The sequence below is a fragment of the Impatiens glandulifera genome, chromosome 9, assembly GCF_907164915.1.
Source record: "Impatiens glandulifera chromosome 9, dImpGla2.1, whole genome shotgun sequence".
Classification (NCBI taxonomy): Eukaryota; Viridiplantae; Streptophyta; class Magnoliopsida; order Ericales; family Balsaminaceae; genus Impatiens; species Impatiens glandulifera.
Window position 1 is genome coordinate 28,347,691 of NC_061870.1, and position 22,058 is coordinate 28,369,748.

At 32.9% G+C, this 22,058-nt stretch overlaps 4 protein-coding genes across 6 annotated transcripts; all 4 read left to right on the forward strand.

The window, feature by feature from the left end:
• Positions 1–2: 2 nt before the first annotated feature.
• Positions 3–2,323, forward strand: LOC124914490 (amino acid transporter AVT6A-like). Of its 2 annotated transcripts, none has more exons than XM_047455048.1 (6): positions 3–163; positions 305–758; positions 835–987; positions 1,063–1,266; positions 1,340–1,805; positions 1,872–2,323. In XM_047455048.1, exons 2-6 carry the CDS (start codon positions 335–337, stop codon positions 2,008–2,010), a joined length of 1,386 nt encoding a protein of 461 aa, XP_047311004.1. In that variant the 5' UTR covers positions 3–163; positions 305–334; the 3' UTR covers positions 2,011–2,323. The 2 variants fall into 2 exon arrangements, with proteins under 2 accessions (XP_047311004.1, XP_047311005.1); XM_047455049.1 differs by having other exon boundaries at positions 26–41.
• Positions 2,324–3,372: 1,049 nt separating this feature from the next.
• LOC124914239 (kanadaptin) lies at positions 3,373–9,021 on the forward strand. Its single transcript, XM_047454748.1, has 12 exons — positions 3,373–3,819; positions 4,108–4,193; positions 4,273–4,352; positions 4,453–4,508; positions 5,078–5,126; positions 5,628–5,774; positions 6,102–6,197; positions 6,345–6,458; positions 6,814–6,950; positions 7,051–7,289; positions 7,782–8,594; positions 8,679–9,021. The coding sequence occupies exons 1-12, from the start codon at positions 3,398–3,400 to the stop codon at positions 8,726–8,728; spliced, it is 2,289 nt and encodes a 762-aa protein (XP_047310704.1). The 5' UTR covers positions 3,373–3,397; the 3' UTR covers positions 8,729–9,021.
• Positions 9,022–15,096: 6,075 nt separating this feature from the next.
• LOC124915402 (calcium/calmodulin-regulated receptor-like kinase 2) lies at positions 15,097–17,723 on the forward strand. 2 transcript variants are annotated; one of them, XM_047456110.1, is made up of 7 exons: positions 15,097–15,355; positions 15,814–16,190; positions 16,277–16,430; positions 16,513–16,639; positions 16,720–16,874; positions 16,971–17,174; positions 17,257–17,723. In XM_047456110.1, exons 2-7 carry the CDS (start codon positions 15,865–15,867, stop codon positions 17,548–17,550), a joined length of 1,260 nt encoding a protein of 419 aa, XP_047312066.1. In that variant the 5' UTR covers positions 15,097–15,355; positions 15,814–15,864; the 3' UTR covers positions 17,551–17,723. The 2 variants fall into 2 exon arrangements, with proteins under 2 accessions (XP_047312066.1, XP_047312065.1); XM_047456109.1 differs by having other exon boundaries at positions 15,098–15,355; positions 15,819–16,190.
• A 1,040-nt stretch (positions 17,724–18,763) lies between these two features.
• LOC124916653 (O-fucosyltransferase 27) lies at positions 18,764–21,983 on the forward strand. The gene is made up of 10 exons (XM_047457401.1): positions 18,764–19,228; positions 19,382–19,469; positions 19,553–19,623; positions 19,703–19,791; positions 19,862–20,105; positions 20,177–20,289; positions 20,381–20,471; positions 20,565–20,693; positions 20,764–21,317; positions 21,397–21,983. The coding sequence occupies exons 1-10, from the start codon at positions 19,028–19,030 to the stop codon at positions 21,824–21,826; spliced, it is 2,010 nt and encodes a 669-aa protein (XP_047313357.1). The 5' UTR covers positions 18,764–19,027; the 3' UTR covers positions 21,827–21,983.
• The last annotated feature ends 75 nt before the right edge of the window (positions 21,984–22,058 follow it).

The following is a 22,058-nucleotide window of genomic DNA, read 5'->3' on the forward strand; positions in this document are numbered from 1 at the left end:
CACGGCGTTCCAATCTGCATCACCAGTGGCCTGAACTCAAGGTGCCGTGAATCTCCTTCTCTCTATCACACCTTCTTCATTAACTAAACTTATCATCAACATCTTTATTTGCGTACTGGGTTTCGATTGCTTTCATCTCTGTTCGAAATTCAAAAGCTTTTAGGTAAATCATCTATTCCCCCTTTTAAAACCCTTCGGATTTTATATTTCTCATGATTTTTTTTAGGTTTAAAACCTCTTCTTGAGATCTACTTGGTCCAAGATTTAACATGTGTAATTCACCTCTATCTGATATCTGATGCAGTATTAATTGGTTCACTTCAATTCAATTTTGATGACGATTGGAAGCCTTAAGCCTGTAAAGGATAAGTCAATCAAGAACAAACATGTTGTTGATGAGAAAGTCCCTTTATTGCCCACTAAGCATGAAGAAGATGGTGGATTTGATGAGTTCAACGGTGCTTCATTTTCGGGGGCGGTGTTTAATCTGTCAACAACAATCGTTGGTGCTGGAATCATGTCATTGCCTGCAACCATGAAGGTTCTTGGTATTGTTCTTGGTATTGGAATGGTAATCTTTATGGCATTCCTTGCAGAGGCTTCCATAGAGCTCTTACTTAGATTCAGCAGAGCTGGGAAGACTTCTTCGTATGGTGGTGTAATGGGAGACTCCTTTGGAAAGTGGGGAAAGATTATGCTTCAAATATGTGTTCTGGTCAATAATATTGGCGTATTAATTGTCTATATGATAATAATAGGTAACAAAATCTTCAATTCTGTGTTTTAATTGCAAAGTAAGCTTTTAATGTTTCTTCGATCTTCTTTGTTGACCAGGCGATGTCCTTTCGGGAACAAATGCAAGTGGAGTTCATCACACTGGTTTGCTGGAAGGCTGGTTTGGCGCAAGCTGGTGGAATGGACGTACAATTGTTCTTCTTGTGACCACTCTTGTTATATTTGCTCCTTTAGCGAGCTTAAAGCGAATTGGTCAGTCAGTCACTTTAATTAACCCTTTTTGAATGTTTGTTTGATGATCTGAGTTTGAAATGAATATCAACACAGATTCATTGAGTTACACATCTGCCCTGTCGGTTGCTTTGGCGGTTGTGTTCATTGTGATCACTATTGGAATTGCTGTCATAAAGCTTATAAATGGAAGCATTTTGATGCCTCAGTTATTTCCCAACATTACTGACATGACATCATTCTGGAATCTCTTCACCGTCGTCCCTATATTCGTCACAGCTTACATTTGCCACTACAATGGTAAGTATGTATGTAAGTAATTTACAGTCTCTCGAATCTAACCTTAACTCTTTGTGTTCTAATTGCTCGACAGTTCACACAATTGACAATGAACTGGAAGATAATACTCAAATAAGACCAGTTGTTCGAACATCTCTTGCGCTTTGCTCATCTGTTTATGTGATGACAAGTTTATTCGGATTCCTCTTGTTTGGCGATGGGACTCTCGACGATGTTCTGGCTAACTTCGATGTTGATCTCCACATCCCTTATGGGTCGTTGCTTAGCGATATTGTTCGTGTTAGCTATGCAGCTCATCTCATGCTGGTCTTTCCCATTGTTTTCTATCCTCTTCGTTTGAACTTAGATGGACTATTATTTCCTTCTGCAAGACCATTGGTTTTGGACAACTTGAGATTCGGTTCCATTAGCGTGGGCTTGCTTTCTGTCATCTTCATGGGCGCTAATTTCATACCAAGCATTTGGGATGCTTTCCAGTTCACAGGAGCAACTGCAGCAGTTTGCATCGGGTTCATCTTTCCTGCAGCCATCACTCTTAAGTAAGTGTTAATTTGTAGTCCTATTTCCTCTGAAACATGGCATCTGAATATTTGATTGCTGAACAGAGACAGGCATGGGATTGCAACAAAGAAAGACAAGATCCTATGCATGTTCATGATCGTGCTCGCGGTTTTCTCGAATGTGATAGCGATATACAGTGATGCATATGCATTGTTCAAGAAGAAAGATTCTGCCCGTGAGTGAATCTGAATGATTGCCCATTTGCAAAGATTCTTTTCGGAATCAGAAAGGCAAGTAGTTTCAATAAAGACAAGATGCTTCATTCTTCTTTTCTATGTAGCAGTAGAGAGTATGTTTGAAGCTGTTTTTACCTGTCCAATGTATTATAGTTTGTTTGTTTGTTCGCAGGTTATGTTATATATATTGCTTTGTGTGTTTTTGTGTAATATATATTGTATGGACGGTGTCATATAGCAATGTCACTTTTGATTGTTTTACTAGTACTACATTAATGTACAACACACAAATTTGTTTCAAATATTAAAATTTGTGTACTATTATTTTTCCTTTAAAGTAACACAAGTAAGATTTTAAGATTTTTTGGTACTTTTTTGTTGCCTGTAATAATCTTTAAGGTAAATAGTAAATAGTTTTTTTATCTAAAATAATAAGATATTAATTTTAATTCTCACTAAAAAAATATTTTGATTTTAAATGTGATTTTTTAGATTATTTTGTTAGTATATACTGAATTTATTTGACAGTAATAGTATGTGAATTATGAAGAAATGGACTATTTAAGTCTACTTTGTAGGACAGCATACAGCTGTAGCAATAACAATTGAAAATGACTTTACTTTTTGTTTTAAGTGAGGTCATATGTAAATTCTGGTTTAAAAAATGTGTAATTTGTTATACTAAATCTTTTAAGAGGGAAAATTAAAGTAGAAACATAAAAAATATAATTATAATTATTTTATATATATTAAGTCAAATCATACCAATTATAATTAAAATTGTTTATTTACCATCTCAATTTAGAAAAATTATCAAATTTTTTAAAATAGTATTATTAATCTTATGCGTATTAATAATAATAACGTTTTCTTATATTCTCTCTGGAAACTCGGTGAAGTAATCTATTATATAAAATGTGTATTCTTTTCTTATTTTATCTTTTTAATTTAATGTGTTATCCTGGTGTGATTAAGTTAATATCATTTTTAATTTGTTATAGGAATATTTGAACCAATTATCTTATTTTAATTAATATTGGTATATAATTATTTAAATAAATATTGAATTACTTAAAAAATTTAATTAATATTAATTTTGAGAAAATAGTTATTTTTTTATAAAAAGATGTAAAATAATATTAATATATAATGATAAAAAAATTAAAATAAAAGATATATTAATATTTTATTGATGTAATTAATAAAAATTGAATGAAATAGATTATATAAATATATATATATATATTCAGTTCGAATTTGAGTATTTTCCCAGTAATGATTGGGTCGGGTATAGTTAACCCGCTCCTATGTCGGGTCTGGACTCGATATCGGCCAATTTACTGGTTTTATGGACTTGAGCACGAATCCGTTCCTCCTCCTCCTCGGCGAAACTAATGATGGCGTCTAACATGGGTCCTCCTCCGTCTCCTCCAAGAAATGAAACTCAGATGAATTCGGAAACTTCTCTATTATCGGAACCTGAAAATGAAACCCCTGAACAATGTTTGACTTCCGAACTAATGAAGGTCTCCATGAGGCCACCACCGCCCAAAAACCCTAAGCAATCTCAGGACAATTCATCTCTACCCTTATCAACCGACACTTTGGAAGCTCAACAAAATCACCTGCCAAACGAAACCGAAGTTACTAAGGATCCCATCAGACCCGCCGCTGATCAATCGTCTGCCCCAATTAAACATCAGCAACGCCAAAACATTACAGTACCTTACGAGATTCCACCATGGAGTGAGCCTCCTTGTCACCGGTATTTCCTTGAAGTTCTGAAAGAAGGCTCTATTATTGATCAGCTTCACGTGTAAGTTTAAATTCTGTCTTGTTTTGAGGTTTATAGTGTAATATTTTCTAGTTAGGAAAGTGGGAAGAACAGGGATAAGCTGGCATGTTTGAATTAGTATGTAGAAAAATTATTAGTACTTATAAGATTTTATTAATATTGTAAAAATTCCAGCTTGGAGTAATCTTTCAAAGAAAGTGATCAAGCAACATGAATGAATTCCTGTGTAGCTGGGTTGTGTCTTCTCATTGTAATTATTCCATGGTTTGTGTATTCTGAACCTGAATTTGATTTTTATGGATCATTTAGATATGACAAAGGGGCCTACATGTTTGGGCGGGTGGATCTTTGTGATTTTATGCTTGAGCATCCAACAATTTCTCGCTTTCATGCAGGTACATTTGTTATACGAAAGGTAAATGTAAATGTAAATGGACTTGTCTTTGTGTTTTAACTTTTGGATCTTTGTGCTAGTTCTCCAATTTAAGCAGAGTGGAGATGCTTCCATTTATGATCTCGGAAGCACACATGGGACATTTGTAAACAAGAAACAGGTGCTATTGTTGTTCACTAATATTGCTGCATATTTTTATTCCATATTGTCATTTAGCTGAAACGCATTTATGAATTTTTCTTGTACCTTTCAATTCTTAGGTGAAGAAAAACGTCTATGAGGACTTGCATGTTGGAGATGTGATTCGGTTTGGCCAGTAAGTCTCTTATGGTTCTCAATCTGTCTACTATACTCTTTTAATCAATTACTATTACTTCTGAAAATTGTACATGAAATGTTATTTGGATTGGAAATCAAGTCGTGAAGATCTTCATCTTACTACTTCATAATGTTTTTTATCAACACTATTCTAATTCAATTAGAAGTTAAAGCTGCATAACCTAATTCATTCAGGTCAAAAAAGCTTAATACAGGTTCAACATCCTAATGTCTCCTCCTAATAACTTCTTTAACTTTTCTAAGATTCTTTCATGAAAAATCAACTCGTGCCCTTAGCTTAGCCATTTAGAGAACAGCTTCTACTTGTTGTCACAAGCTGCTGCCCTTAATATGTTCGCTTTTACAGTTCACTTCCACGTATATTGATGAATTTTACTTTTCTTTCTGATATATAATATGACTGTTGAATACGGGACATTTTTTGTTGTTTGTGTGCACTTTTCTTGGTGTATTGGAGCTAAGATTCATTGATTGTTCAATTATATACATATTTGATGGCTTTCTCCTTTTAACATATTTTTCTTGTTCATTTTCCTTTTGACGTAGATCAACTAGACTGTATATTTTCCAAGGTCCAAGTGAGCTGATGCGTCCGGTAAGGCCATAGTCATAACATCTTGTGATCACATTGAGTTCCATAGGCATTCTTCTTTCTTTCAGTGGAGAATGATTTATAATATTAATTTTTTTTCATGCTGCTATTCCCTACAGAGTTGAAGTGTTCATATGAATTCTGCTATTTATTGAATGGTGTGGGTTATCACTTTTAACATTTTGGGTTGTGTTGGTATCAAAATTTTCATGTTCATTGTGATTCAGAAAATCTACATTTGTTATGTTTGCAAGAAACCAGAATGATCTTAAAAATTATTTGATCATGACTGAGAAAAAACATCTCTTTACCAAATGAAGCACAAATTTACACTATAATTGGTGTAGTCCTTAAATTGTGGATACGGAGGCTTCAAATTTGTTTCATTTGGAGGGAAAATGGTAGTTACTGTTATTGACGCTTTTATCCTTTTCCCAAACTCCGACTTTCCTTGTCTCTGTACTTTTTTTATATAGTAACCGCATTTTTGGCTTTTTATTGAAGGAAGGTGATCTTAAGAGTATTAGAAAAGCTAGGATGCGAGATGAGGTGCGAGATATGGAAGCTTCAGTTTTACGAGCAAAGAAAGAAGCCTCTCTGGCTGATGGAATTTCTTGGGGTATGGGTGAGGATGCTATAGAAGAAGCTGAGGTTTACTTCTTACTTTTACACCACCATTTCTGCTTTAAATAAAAATTGATCTCTTTTGCTTCTTCACCTACATGCCTACCCGTGAGGTGAAATTGTACTGCTCTAAAACTTAAGAACCTTAAATCTAATATGTTCATCATTTGCAACTATTGGTGTCAATTTTTAATTCATGGATGCGTAATTTGCTTGCATTTTGAAATCACCTTGTCCTATATTACAAGAATCCACGTCGGAACATCAATGAAATAAAGGAAGATTTTACTGGCTCAAGTATGCTTCAAAATGTCCATTAAAAGTTCTTGCTGACAATGTGTACTGTGTATTCAGGAGGAGATTGAGGAAATAACTTGGCAAACATTTAAGGGGCAGCTTACAGAAAAGCAAGTGAAAACTAGAGATAAACTATTAAAAAGACTTGAGAAGGTAGTATATCACATCTTTTATCATCATATATTATTCTGGAACTGAGACCAGTTTGGAGGATATTTTCCAGTTATGGATTATGAGTTCTGGAGAGTTTTTTCTATGTGTTTCGACCCCTTCACCAACTTGTCACTTGTCTGTTAAAAGGTTGCAAATATGAAGAAGGAAATAAATGCTATTCGAGCCAAAGACATTTCTCAAGGTGGTTTGACACAGGGTCAACAGACTCAGATTGCAAGGAACGAGCAGAGGATGTTACAGGTACAATAATATATTGATAGCTAATGTAATAATATCAATCATTTTTCATTGTTGCTTTGCCCAGCTGTTAAATCCTCAGAAACCTAGGCCTTATTTGATGAAGGGTTATTTGTATTTAATCAAAAATCTTCCCTTATCCCATCCTCAATCACTTCATCAACCAAATTAGTCTTACTTTATTCTTTATAACATTTTAAATATTAAATACAAAAGATATTTTAGTCATTTAACTCAAATAATCAACTTTTCACCAACAACGATTTCCCCCCAAAAAAAAAACAGATTATAAAATAAAATAATCTACATCAAACAAGCTCCTAAAATGCTAACTGTATAATGACATTGGCATGTTCAGATCACAGAAGAACTTGAAAACTTAGAGGAGACCTTAAATGAAAGCATCCGAGAGAGTTTAGGTGCACGGTCAGGAAAAAAGAAGACTCATGGGAATAAGACTGGAGCAGAGGAAGATGATGAAGACACTTACATGAGGTAATTGGCAGTTATTCAAGCTTGCAGTTGAGAAGTTATCTTGTTCAGTTTGTTTGTTTAATGTTCTTCTAACCTCATATTATGGATCTTGATTATCTAGTGACGAAGATGATTTCTATGACCGGACAAAGAAGAGATCCGCCAAGAAGAAGGGTGAAGAAGGCCAGTCAATCGAAACAGCTGATTCTCTCCTCGATAAGAAAGACATCCTTCTCAAGGATATGGAAGAGAAGAACAAGTTGATTTTAGAGGAACAGAATAGAACCCCTTCAGGAAATGATGTTACTGATGCTGGAGATGAGCTTGATGCATATATGTCGGGTTTATCATCTCAACTAGGTAAACTTTCCCAATATTCTGGATCTTTTAATACTTAAATATACCACCATCATTCAAATAATCAACTAAAATACACTACTTTATTTTTTATAACACTTCAATTTTTTAAATACAAATGAGATTTTAGTCATTTGACCCAAAGAGCTCCAAATATTCCACTTTTTCATCAAACAATGTTTTTTTTCTTCCAAAAAATCTGCTTCTTTAAAAAAAAATTAACCCTACATCAAACAAGTTCCTAGTATATTTAAGGATTCTTTGAGTCCTGATTAGAAGGTGAACCAAATCTTTAGAACTTAGTAAGAAATTAGTTATTAGTATGAGTATAAAACTTTGAAACTAAAGAATCATTCTTCAGAAACCTTTTTGGCTTATGGTCTTCCTGCAGATGGGTGGTCTCCTTTTCATCTTGAACCGTTAAAATTAATACATATGCTTGCATCGTAAATATTCAATGAAATGGTTGTCTGATTTGCTGTTTGTTCATTTTAGTGCTGGATAAAACCGATAAGCTTCAGAAAGAACTGTCAGCACTTCAATCGGAATTGGACAGGATACAATACTTGCTGAACATTGCTGACCCAGCAGGAGAAGCTTCTAAGAGAAGGGAGTCCGCATCACAAGAATCCAAAACCACTATTTCTGCAATCTTGAAGCACACTCCATTAAAAAAACCAGAGAAGAAGAAAAAACCCGAATCTGAAACCCCGACTCAAGAACAAACTATTGTCGCAGAACCAGAATCAAGCAAAAAACCCGAAGAGGATAAGGCGGCTTCTGATGTCCAACAAAGTACAAAAATTCCATACACGGTAACTAAGCCTCAGTGGCTTGGTGCTGTTGGTGATATGAATGAAAAAGAACAACCTCAACGAGAACAAGTCCCAGTTGAATCGCAGGAATCTGACCAGTTTGTTGACTATAAGGACAGAAAACTAGTCCTGGAAAATCCAATTGTAGAAAGAACAAATGATAGTAAGCCCGAGGTTGAAGGTATTGAAGATGCTGCCCCAGGATTAATAATAAGGAAGAAGCGGAAGAAGGAAATAGAGCAGTCAACAACAACAATATCATCGTCGTCTCCTAAGAAAGATGAAATTAGTGCAGAAAATGCTGTTGCATTGCTTTTGAAACATAAGAGAGGGTATCAGTCAATGGACGATGAGGGTGGTATCGATACATCTGGTGAAATCTCATCGGAGAAAGATGACAATAATAATAAGAAGTCTAAACGGGTACTTGGTCCTGAGAAACCTCAATTTCTCGAGCCCAAAGTGGATTACGAGACATGGGTACCTCCTGAAGGTGAAAACTAACCTAACTTTTACATAAACCTATATATATATAATTTCACTCTAGATCTATATATTTCTATTTTCCTTTATGCAGGTCAATCAGGTGATGGACGGACTTCATTAAACGATCGCTATGGTTACTAGTCTGTAATTTTCTCGGTTGTCAATGTGGGTATTAACGATTTTCGCATGCAAAATCATAGCAAAGTGGTTTTGTGGCTATTGGGATTAGTTGTTGTCTGTCCGATACCAAACTTGTTGCAATTGGGAATCCTGGCATGTTTGTACTCAGAATATATATTATTGGGAATTCAGTTCAATACACCCCCACTTTTCTCCAGAAATCTATTTAATTGGGTAATGCATTTTTTATTTAAAATTTACAGAACTGATTGTATCATTATTAGCGGTTGCTTTAACATTTTTTTTTCACATAACATTTGATATGCAATTGTGACAAAAGTAGATAGACAAATTATTAATTAAAAGAAAACATGATAAGAGTGTTCAAATGGTGCACTGATTATAACACAAAATAAGTTTTCAAGATTCAGTTTCCCCAAACTGTCAATATAATAATAGAATAGAATAAACTATGAAAGCCTTTGTTTAGCCATGGTTGACCGTTTCTCCCTCTGTGTATGTTTATCTTAACACTAATTAATAATAACTATATATATAGTTTAGACTTTAGAGCAATTGTGAAGGTGGAACAAAAAATAACCACAATCAAGATGGAATCTTTTTCTTGAACTCTGGAATCCAGCCCAGCCTCCACTGAACTGAGATTGTCTCCGGCCAATGGTTTGAACTTCTGGGGTTTGGAATCTCTCTTGTGGCTCAAATTTCATGAAAATATCAAATTTTCCGTACAGTTGTTGAGAAGGGATACTTTAAGCAGCAGTTGTTTTGATGGCAGGTGTGAGTTTCGTGATAAGGAAAGTTATTAGACAACATGAGGCAGTACAGTGTATGGTTTAAGTCGGTGGGGATTGCTAAATAAATTACACTTGAACATGATAGTTCTTCAAAACCAAGAAAATAAAAGCTCTTCATTTGATGATATTATTATTATTATTAGTATTCATCCCTCTTAGCTCTTAATTTGTTGTATATATAATATATATATGCTTGGGAATCCAAAAATCATGCCAAATATGATTCATTTGAAAACATTTTTTAAAGACTTAACCTGCATAAAAAAGAGGGTATCCAAAGGAAGATTCTAGCTGCTGCTGCTGCTGTTATAATAAGTTTCATTTGAAAACATTTTTTAAAGACTTAACCTGCATAAAAAAGAGGGTATCCAAAGGTAAAGGATGATCAATTTCTCACTTGTTGTTTCACATTCATTTCATTGTGCTTGCTTATAAGTTTTCCAAATAATCATAAATTTTTTCTTTGTTTATATAATTAACACCAAGTACAGGACAATCATGGTCAAATATTCTAGTTCTTGTTGACTGCTTTTAGTCAAAATGGCCATTCCTACATTAGAGCTAACTAATAGTGCTACAATGTACATACCTAGAAACCAAAAAAATAAGATCATCGATCACGTGTTTTGATTTCCTACAAACTAAACCCAATTCAAAGTTTGCAGTTTTGGCTTAGAATATTTGATAAAAGTACATAACTTTTCGTGTAGTTTAGTCTCCCAAAGCACTGCAACAAAACATTATTTTAAGAATGCAAATTGATCTTAATTTAACTTTGTTAATTTGATCCTCTCTATAAGAACCCATATCTCCTCTCTAATTACCTTCTTCTTTGTTTTCAATCATAATTACATTCATTTATATATACTTCAGTGAAAGAGATGCAGAAAGTTATGAGATCATGTATTCTATTATTGTGGGTGTTTCTTCTCTACACTGTGTTCATCATGCAGCAGCAGCAGCAAGGTGGTTCATATTTGAATATTTGTCTTGAAACAGTTAATTACAGTAGAACATTACTTAATAATTTTTGTTGTCAATATTCAGGAAACATCAAGCATATGCACAAGAAGAATATTGGAGGAAGAAAACTGATGATGGATGCAAATAATATTGCCCAAAGCAGGAGATTTCTAATTGCAGATTTGGAAGTTCAGTATAACTTCAATGATGATGATGATGATCATCATCATGAGGTCTGTTTCTGTCTGAATTATTACTAATTAATTACATCTTATCTCTAAATCAATACTAAATACATATATATATATATGCAGGAGAAGCATGAAAAAACATTGAAATCTAAAGAAGATGAAACACAAAGATATCTGAGGGCTATTGATGAGATTGCTAACCTCATGCACAGAGATTACACAGGCAAAGGAAAGGGAAAACGAAATGCACCCATCAACAACCATATACCCAATGATTAAATATTCATTTTCTTATATATATATTATAGATTAACCCCAAAGTTAGGTTTAGGCTCACAATTTTGCCCCCTCCCTCATCCTACCCTCTCATTTATTATGTGAAGTCTCCTCCTAACAGTAAGATTTTTGTTTGTTTTTTACCTCTACTTATAATACTGTTAAGTAAAGTCATCATTAAAGTCAGCAACTGCTGCTTGTTTTTTTGCTAGATTCGGAAAGTAATGTGGATTTCCTTGTTTGTAACTCCTTTAGATTTTTTTATTGGAAGCATAAAAGATCTCAAAGACAAACTTAAAAAACATTTGTGAGCAAATAGCAAGTCTTGTGTGATTGTCTTACAAGGAAGTTGTCTGTTCTGCAGTATAATGTGCCCACATTTCCATGATAATGATCCTTGTTAGAGTTCTCATTCATGAATCATATCCAATAAGATGTGAAATAAGCATTTTAGATTTGACGTATTACTCACTCATCAATTATTATCTACCTTCTTCTGACTTTTCATTCATATCCAATCAAATGGAGATAGGTGGGGATGGAAGCTTGGGATGCTAGGGTTAGGGTTCAAAATTAGAAAAAGAAAAAGAATAGGCTGCTAGAAAAGAAAGGGCCTTCTTTAAGGAAGACTGGGCTGCTTAAAAATCAAAGGAAGAAGAGTTAATAGGCCTTGCCAAATAAGGCTAAGGCTGCAACTGCAAGCTAAATATATATATATATTTTAAATAATGAGTTACATATATAAAAAAATAAAAAATGGTAAAATAACGTCAACAAAATTAAATAGATAAATGAAAATTTAAATGTTAAATAATATAAAAAAATTGTAATAATTAAAATTATAATAAGGAAGATTTAACAATAATTTTTGTATGACGACTCTAAAAATTCATTAGTGATGAAGTAGAGAAAATAAACAAATTAATCAAATATAAATATAAATATAAATATATATATATATATATTGTGATACTTAATTTTTAAAGTGTCCGAATTATCGGGTCGAGAACTTTGGTTAATTTGGATATTTACGTGAAAGTAAATAGATACTTGGGTCGGATTGTGGGTTGACCCGTCCATAAACTTAAAACGGTTAAAAATAAAATTAAAAATGTTATTTGTATGTTTCGAACTTGCAACCTAACAAAATAAATACAACATTTTAACCAACTAAACTAACAACACTTTATATTTAAGATTTAACACCAAATTTAATGAACGTGAGACATTTTAACAATAAAAGTTCAATTTTTTAACTAACTAATATATATATATATATATATATATATATATATATATATATATATATATATAATATGCTTAATTTTTAAAATGTCCGGATTGCCGGGTTTAGAGCTTTGGTTAATTTGGATATTTATGTGAGAGTAAATGGATACTTAGGGGTCGGATTGTGGGTTGACCCGCCCATAAACTTAAAACGGTTAAAAATAAAATAAAAAATGATATTTGTATTCGAACTTGCAACCTAACAAAAACAAGTACAACTTTTAACCAAGTGTGATTGAGATGTGCTTTGCCGAGAGAATAATAGACCGGTATCATTTGAAAGTGGTTAAAGAAATATGAATCAAATATTTGATTGACCAAAATGTGAGGTCACGATGCTAATTATTAAAAATTATGAATCAAATATTTGATTGACAAAGTGAGAGTGTAAAGTCACGAGATGAGATTTGAGAGATTCATTCAGAAAAAATATATGATGAAACATGTGAGAAAATAAGTTGTTTTATCGAAGTGAATAAAATGTGGAATGAGAGCGTTATATTTTTTATTTTAATAATTTTAAACATTGAATAAATATTATTATAATTTATTTAATTTATTTTGTTTTTATTCTTATCCGTGTGCATCGCACGAAAATTTTCTCGAAAAATGTTTAACTAAGAGATAACTAATCATTTATATATATGTAAAAAAATGTAAGAAACTCATAGATATAAAGACATGATACTTGTAAAGCTTCTTCCAACTAAATGATCAGTTTCAATGACTATTTATTGAAAAAATAAAAATAACTTAAGATAATTTCATCGTATTTACGATTAATAATGAGAAGACACAAACTCGAGAAATGATCACTAAGACAATCAATAGTATAAGTAACAAACGACCCACATTTGAATTATTTTTCGTTTTATAAAAATCCGTAATGAAAAATTCGATCACACTAAACAAAATATTGCACTGAATATAAGTGGTGGAAATAAAAGATATTATCTGATGTTAGAAGGTTATCGGAGGAGACAAGAAAAAAATACTTTTTAATTTTAATTATATTTTTTTAGGAGAGAAATTTAGTTATATATTTCTTTAAGAGACTAAAAGTTAAGGGTCATTTTCTTTTAGGCTACGTTTGACCGGAAGTATAAGAATGTCTTCAATAAATTCAAAATATTGTTTGGTTAATTATTATTTATATCTATACGATTATTTAGGTATAATTTATACCTTCAATTTAATAACTACTTCTATTAGTTACAAGTCTGCATAAGCTTTAATATTTATTTTTTATATTTTAGTTTATAAAATTATTAAAAGTTTAATTTCTTTATTATATTGTAAAATATAATAATATAAAATTATAACTAAATATTTATTTATATTTAACTATGTTTAATACTCTAATTTAAATAATAATAATAATAAATAAATATGTAATTACTTATTTTATTTTATTTTTAATTTTTTATATATTTTATTTATCACTGTAAACAAAAAAATTATTTTTTAATCATAAAAAATTAAATGTTAAAATTTTTATATATTTAAATATAATAATTATTTTAAAAAACTAATAAGGTTAATTAAAAAATAATATTCATATATAAAATTAATTTATAAAATAAAATTGTATTTATAATTATTCATTTACAAAATTAATTTATAAAGTTATTAATAAATGATATTTATAATTAATTATATAAATTAGTGATATTATTATTAATTAATACAACTTATATCTATATAATTTATTTTTAAAACTAATTTATAATTATACCATTCTAATTTCAAATATTATTTTATAATATTATTATTATTAATATTATATTATACAAACAATTAATATTTTTTATATATACAAATATTTAAAATAATACATAAATTTAATAAACAAGATAAATATTAAAAAAAAATTAATAATACAAACTACCTATAAGATAAATATTAAAATAAAAATAAAATTTATATAAATATAAGAATAAAATAATTTTTTAAATTTTGTACTAATTTCTTATATCACAAACCAAACACAAAATATTGAAATCTATATAATTTATACATATTTTATACTTTATACCAAACACTAATAAACTATATAATTTATACCTCGTAATACCTCTTACAATTTATACCCCTTATAATTTATATTTATATAATTAATAACACATACCAAACGCTAATTTATAATATAATTATCAAGGTCTTAATAAAAATTTCTAATTATATATATTCAGCCTAGATATTTTCAATACTAAAGAAAAGGCAAAATAATTGATGTACCCTACTTCTTCAAGGGCAAAAGTGAATGCCACTACCTAATTATTTGTCATCACTAGTCAACCTTTTTAAGTCTCTCTAATCCTCAATATATGAATACATATATGAATGGTGGTGGTGGTTAACTTGTTATGGACCATGTCAAAACTTGTCAACCTTACCTGTCATTTTACAACTTTATTTAATTTAATTTCTCACCTATATGTAATAAATACATGTTATATATTTTTGGTATAAATTCAATTACTACTCTCAATGTTTCAATTTTTCTTAACCAACTAACTACAATAGAATAGACAATACCATAATCGAGGTATTTTGAATCGTAGAAGGGTAAATTATCATCGAATTTTAAAGAACATTGATAATATTTTCGTACCTATAAATAAATGTTTAAAATGGTAAATGAGGAGTAAATGTGGTCTAAAGGTTGAATTGCTATAAAAGAATAAGCATTGAATATTAACCAAACAATAGATTGTAATAATAATAATAGTCCAAAGAATGAATCCAGTTTTGGTAAATCCAAAGCCTATTTCTTAAGGAATACCGTATAGTATACGGCCGGTTCAGTTCAACCATTGGGGGCTCCTCTCTCTATTTCTTCAACTAGTGAATCGTTCCAAGTTAGAAAGTCGAAACCAGCGGCTTTTTAATATTCATTTCATTCTCTCATTCATTCATTATACAGAGAGAAAAGGTCCATTTCAGTCGTCTGGGTTTCTCTCCTATACCCATTTCATCGAATCAACTCTACCCATAATCCTCCTTCTCGATCGTCTCCTTTCTTCTTCCCCCATATGAGTAAAAGGCGAAAGCTTTCATCGTTACGGAGAAGAATTCAGCCATGGAACGGCTGATTGCTTAGTTGGTTGATAAAGGTAAGGAGCTTTGTTTATGGGTTTCTGCTTATTTATGATATTTTGTAACGATTTCGTTCAAATTTTGTTCTTGTTGACTCGTAGACTGAATGTAATGAAAAGTCTTCTATGGGTTTCTGCTTATTTATGATATTTTGTAACGATTTCGTTCAAATTTGTTCTTGTTGACTCATAGACTGAAATTCTTCTATGGCTGTTTGTTCTTAACTGTTGTTAGTTTTGATCCGTAGTCTTCAGCCTCGATGGAAACCCTTATTCTATTGTTTAGTTGATCATCTCAATTGCAGTTTTTCTTGCCCTTAATGCAGATCCAATTGCATAATTCAATTCCTAAAATTAAGATTAATAGAGTTGACTCTTGCAACATTTTAGGGCAAATTTGCATATGGGAAAGATATAAATGTTGAAGTTTGTTTGCTTATCAGATATTGTAATCTGATTCATTGATCTTAAACTCTTGCAGTGACACATCTGTAAGATGCTCTTATTGTCCAGTGGTATACCCAAAAATGGCTCATAAAGCAGATTTAGTTATTATTGGCATTTCTGTGGGATTGGCTCTTGGAATCCTTATAGCTTGTCTCATATTCTTTGGAATTTGGTGGTACAAACGAAATGCTCATCTTCGTCAATGTGCCAGTGATCGAAGTGTAACAACTCTACCAATACGCCAAAATGGTCTAGAAGCAAGTCTAGACTCAAGTGCATCAATCTCAAATTCCATAACCATTAAAGGGACAGATAATTTTACAAAGAACTCTCAGTTCTCATGGTGGAGTGCTCAAAGCAAAGATCGACTTACTTCTGCATCGGGTATACCTAGATACAATTACAAGTATGTCTTCTTTTGTTAACCTAACATAATTAGCTATAAGCAGTGAGATTGCTTCCTTTTTTATATAAGTTTTGGCCATTTTCCAGGGACATCCAGAAAGCTACACAAAATTTCACTACTGTCTTGGGACAAGGTTCCTTTGGCCCGGTTTACAAAGCTACTATGGCTACAGGTGGAGTTGCCGCTATAAAAGTTCTGGCATCTGATTCTAAGCAAGGCGAGAGAGAGTTCCAGACGGAGGTAATAAATATTATATGTCACAGTAAATGAAATGTGCTGTGTTTAGCGAATTTTTTTAACTTGAAGTCAGTTTTTCCTTTAGGTATCTCTACTTGGAAGGCTGCATCATAGAAATTTAGTTAACTTGATTGGATATTGTATAGACAAAGGCCAACATATGTTAATATATGAGTTCATGAGCAATGGAAGCTTGGCAAACCTTCTTTACGGTATGTTTTATATTGTAGCTGATTGTTTTACTTGAGAGAATCGAAAAATAAATGAGATGTGATTTGATTTTTTTTTTCAGATGAAGGACGTGTATTGAGCTGGGAACAACGGGTTCAAGTTGCTCTCGATATTTCACATGGAATTGATTATCTCCACGATGGCGCAGTGCCACCTGTGATTCATCGGGATCTAAAATCTGCTAACATATTGTTAGATCATTTAATGAGAGCCAAGGTAAGGAAGATGTTGAACCAAGGCCTGTTCAGTTTAAATCATTAACCAAATAACTTAATTTTCAATAACCTGCACTAAACAAGATTTTTTTTATAGGTGGCGGATTTTGGGTTGTCGAAGGAAGAGGTTTTTGATGGTCGGAACTCGGGGCTTAAAGGAACATACGGGTACATAGATCCAGAGTACATGTCATCAAACAAGTTCACGATGAAAAGTGATATCTACAGTTTCGGTATTATTCTTTTCGAGATCATCACAGCAATCCACCCACATCAGAACCTTTTGGATTACGTCAACCTTGTAAGCAAAACATATAATTTCTCTCAAGGCAGTTTGATTTTCCATCTGGTATATTAAAGTTAAATTGAATTATTATTTGAAGGCGAGTATGAGCTCGGATGGAATAGATGATATAATTGACAAGAAAATAGCTGGGGAATGTAACATTGAAGATGTGAGAAGCCTGGCTAAAATTGCACATAAGTGCTTACACAAAACGGCTAGGAAAAGGCCTTCCATTGGAGAAGTTTCACAGGCTATTTCGAGGTTGAAACAGAGACATCTCGTGAAAATGGATACGATGTCTTCTTCGATTGGAGATCTCTCGCGCATGGCGAGCAGGATAGAGCTTCAACAAACAGAGTTGAGAAGTATGGCAGAGATAATAGTTGAATGAAGTTCTCTCTTATACATGCATCCCATTGATCTGGTTTTCTTCTCTTCTCTCTGTAAATGATTCACATTTTGAAGTAAAATTGTTATAGCATTATTCAAGATTCAGGTATAGAGTATTATATGAATTGAGAACCATGAACATTTTTTGAGCGATCAATTTTCTGTTACAAATGCTGCTTCTTTCTTATAGCATCATTTTAAATTATATATATATAAGGAGACTACATAAATCCAGTTTTCTTTAACCATTCAAATCATAATTAGAGCTCCTTTTATGTAGACTTTCTTTTTTAAGTAATCTGAAGAAGAAATGTTTGTTTGATTAGATTATTCAATTATTTCTTAAAACTTAATAGATTGAAGTAGATTGAAGTGGGAGTAATGGTGCTAGGGATTATGATGACAATTACAATCCGATGAATGATTCTATTTGGAGTGTTTTGTGATTTTTTTTGTTTGACCAATTGGTTGACCGAACCGAATTTGATGTACTAAACAAAATTAAATATATATCACTTTATTTATTTTTTACAATAGTTGTGTCTTCACTCCGATTTTGTAATAAACACAATTATTATAATATATATTGTATAAAATATAGTTTATATAATTTTATCAATATATATATATATATATATTTTTAAATATGATATAAACAATATTTCACGATAACTTTTCAAAATCGAACTGGACATTCTTAAATTCTCAAAATATATCGCAGAGTGAATCATTTCCTAAAAACTTCAAAAGGGGCTGTCGTCTGATGGGTACACGAAAATGACAAAGTTGTTCATGTCCGTCTCTTGGAGCGAATTGGATGATCGGGTCGAGAACTGTCCCTCGTCTGATGGTAATTGCACCCCAGTTCCGTACCTAATTGAGAGGTAGCTTCTGTTATGATAAAATAAAATTATTAAAACATATTTAATATTTTTAAATATAAATATATTTTAGTTGATGATTTAATGTTAAGATTAGAACTTATTAAATATTTTCAGAAATTATTAAAGTGGGTTGTAATAATTTTTAAAAATAACTAAAAAAGTGTTTGAAATGCAATATTACATAAATCTTAATCATGTTTTAGAAAGCAAAAAGAGACACAATCTGAGTCGAGACAGTTTACTTGTGTGAGTAACTCACGCGTTTTCGTATAGATCGAGAGTACTTTTAAAGGATGTCTGAATCTTATTTTTTATTTATTTATTTTTAATTTTTTGAAATGCATGTTCTAGTGCGTGTCTCTCTCTTCAGACTTTTCACTGACTTGACCCCTCACCATCTTCTTCTTCTGTTCTGCTGTTTCTACTACTGAGAGACCGAGAAAAGAGAACCCTGATGGGTGGAGAGACAGAGAATGAAACCGAGATTGGGATTATTACACTGAAATTGATCAATTAACCCCCACCCCAAAAGAAGAAGAAAAAAAGATTGACTTTCATTCCTCTGTTTACTATTTGAAGAGGTTGAGAGCAGCCATGAAAGCAGAAGGGAAAATGGTATTCAAATCCAAGCTGAAATGGCTTGGTTTGTTGGGTCTCGTTCTATCTGCTTTCTCTCTATTCACTCATTTCCTTCTCGCCGGTTACTCAGAGGAAGGCATCTACAAGTATTACCAGTCTTCAGTCACAATCTTCTCTTGGAGACCTGTTTTTGAGGATGCAGATCTTATCCGAAATGTATGTCCACGATCTCATCTTTCCATTTCGAGAATCAAAACTTCAATGCTTTACCATTCTTTGTTCTGGGCATCTCGATTTTCCAAATGTGACTGACTGTGTGTGTGTTTAATTTGGGATCTAATCTAATCTAAGCTACCATACTTGATTCAGAGTCCACTATATAGAAGATTATGGGGTCCTGTTAGAAGACTGGAAAATTTGTATCCATTTTCCAATCCTAGAGGAAGAAATTATGCAGGTTTTAACAAAACCCTTGAGAGAATGAATGACTGAATGAATCATGGTGAATCAATCTTATCAACTTTTTTCCTTCTGTAACAGCTCCCATTTCGACTACAAATGGCTATCTTTTCGTTAGAATAAGAGGAGGATTCCACGAGATCAGAAATTCGGTTAGTTGTTTTCATTTGATTTGATTTTGGGGGTGACTTAATTTGATCTTCTCTTCTCCTCTGCTTTCTTGCTAGCTAGATATGTGATGTGGTTTTGGTTTCTCGACTTCTCAATGCAACCCTAGTAATCCCAGAGATTCTCTCGACCACTAGCAGCAAGGGAATCAGGTTTCATTAATAACAAATTATGTTTTCTTATAGCGAAAACCGAGTTTCTGATTTCAATTTTGTGTTTCAGTTCGGAGTTCAAAAGCTTTGCTTACCTCTACAATGAGGATGAATTCATGCTGGCATTGGCAAAAGATATAAAGGTGGTCAAGATTCTTCCAAAGGATCTTAAAGGGGCAAGAAGAAAGAAAAATATTCCCATGTTTAAAGTGTCACCTTCAACCTCGCCTTATTTTTACCTTCATCAAGTCCTTCCTGTTCTCAACCGACACTCGGTGGTCGAACTAATTGTTTCAGACGGGGGCGCGCTGCAGGTGTGTTTTTGTCTAGACAATGTTTTTTTTGTTTCTGTTTTAACAACATAAGTGTTATTGTACTTGTCTAGGCCATACTGCCTTCTCATCAAGAAGAGTACCAAAGGTTGAGATGTCGGGTTGCTTTTCATGCACTGAAATTGAGACCAGGGATTCGGGATCTCGCTAGTAACGTTTTAAATAGGTTAATATCTTAACCGTGAGTATATATCCTTATGGGTTCTACTTCTCTTTCGGTGATCGCTCCCAGTTTATAAGTAATATTGTTGTTTCAGGTTAAGAAACTCAGGAAGGCCTTTTATTGCTTATGATCCTGGAATGACTAGAGATGCCTTGGCATATTATGGCTGTGCTGAACTCTTTCAGGTATTCTTATCATCATTTTAAAAGGATATGATCAAAATACTAGGCCTCCTCTTATTGTGCATTTGAATTTGGTCAATTAATTGATCTTTCAAGGATGTGCACTCTGAGCTCATTCAACACCGTCGGGCTTGGATGATCAAACGTGGGATCGTGAAGGGAAACCTTTCTGTCCATTCAGAAACGATTAGGCTTAACGGGTCATGTCCACTTATGCCAGAAGAGGTTTGATTATCTTTTTTGTTCACAAGAACAAACATTTACATCACCAAACAACTAACACGTTCTTGTATAGGTTGGCATACTTCTTCGTGCCTATGGGTATTCTTGGGACACAGTTATTTACGTAGCGGGTGGAGAGGTCTTTGGAGGGCAAAAGAAGTTAATCCCGTTAAGAGGAATGTTTGAAAATGTTGCAGACAGGACTTCGCTAAGTACAGTATGGGAAATAAGCAAAATATACGGTCGTGAGACTAACATTGTGAATAAAGTTCAAAAAAGTCCGCCTTCTGTCAAAGAGGAGATGAGATTGGAAGCTTGGAAGAAAGCTGGACATCGTCCTCGTCCGCTTCCTCCCCCTCCTGCACGACAAAAATACCCTTATAATATCGAAGGCTGGTGGGGTTGGGTTGCTGAAAGTGACAATGAACCGGAGAGCACAGTAATGGAATTGAGGATGAACGCTCATAAACTTCTTTGGGAAGCCATTGATTATTATGTATGCGTTGAAGCTGATGTCTTCATTCCTGGGTTTGATCTTGATGGTAAAGGCCGTCCCAATTTTGCTAGCCTTGTAATGGGTCACCGGCTTTATCAACATGCTGAACTGAAGACATTCAGACCGAACAGGTATTTCATTCGCTCACACTGCCCATTATTTTCTGACTAATATAAAGTGTTCAGACCAAGAAAGTGTTTCCAAATGCAGAAAAGAAGCTGTGAAGATTTTAGATGAGATAAGAGACCACCTATACGAAGCCAATCATACTTGGATTAGATCGGTTCGTAGGCATCTGAGAGCAAGTTTATACAATGGCTTCAAACAAGAAGCTGCGAGATCGAAGGTTCTGTCTTTCCTTTCTCACCCAATTCCAGAATGTTCTTGCTCGTCGAAACTAGACAGTTCTTCAGCAGAGCTTGGGGTTACCCAACTTTGTCCCAGCTATATAGGCATTGATAGAATCTCTCAATCAAGAGAAATGGAAAAAGAGGAGGAAATTGATGAAGACGACACAGCATCTTCATCTGGGTTGTTCTTTCGATTTACTGGTGTTGGTGATGGAGGTGGAGAAACTGTCAATAAAGAAGAACCCATACAGATTGAGGATCAGGAAGAACTAGAAGGCGCTGACAAATAGAAGAGGGGATTGGTCTTTTAACATGTTTTTTTCTTTTTTTCTTTATCAAGTCTCTGCAGAACTGGTTGGTTCATTTAGGTCTTATATAATAATTATTATTATTAGCCTTTAGTGTTGTAATTTTCATGTAATCTATCCAAAAGTGTTGTAGTTCTGCTAAAGATATCACCCCTGTTTTAAGACCACAGCCATTAACGCATCTAAATTGACCTGTGATTTTAAGGTTACAATC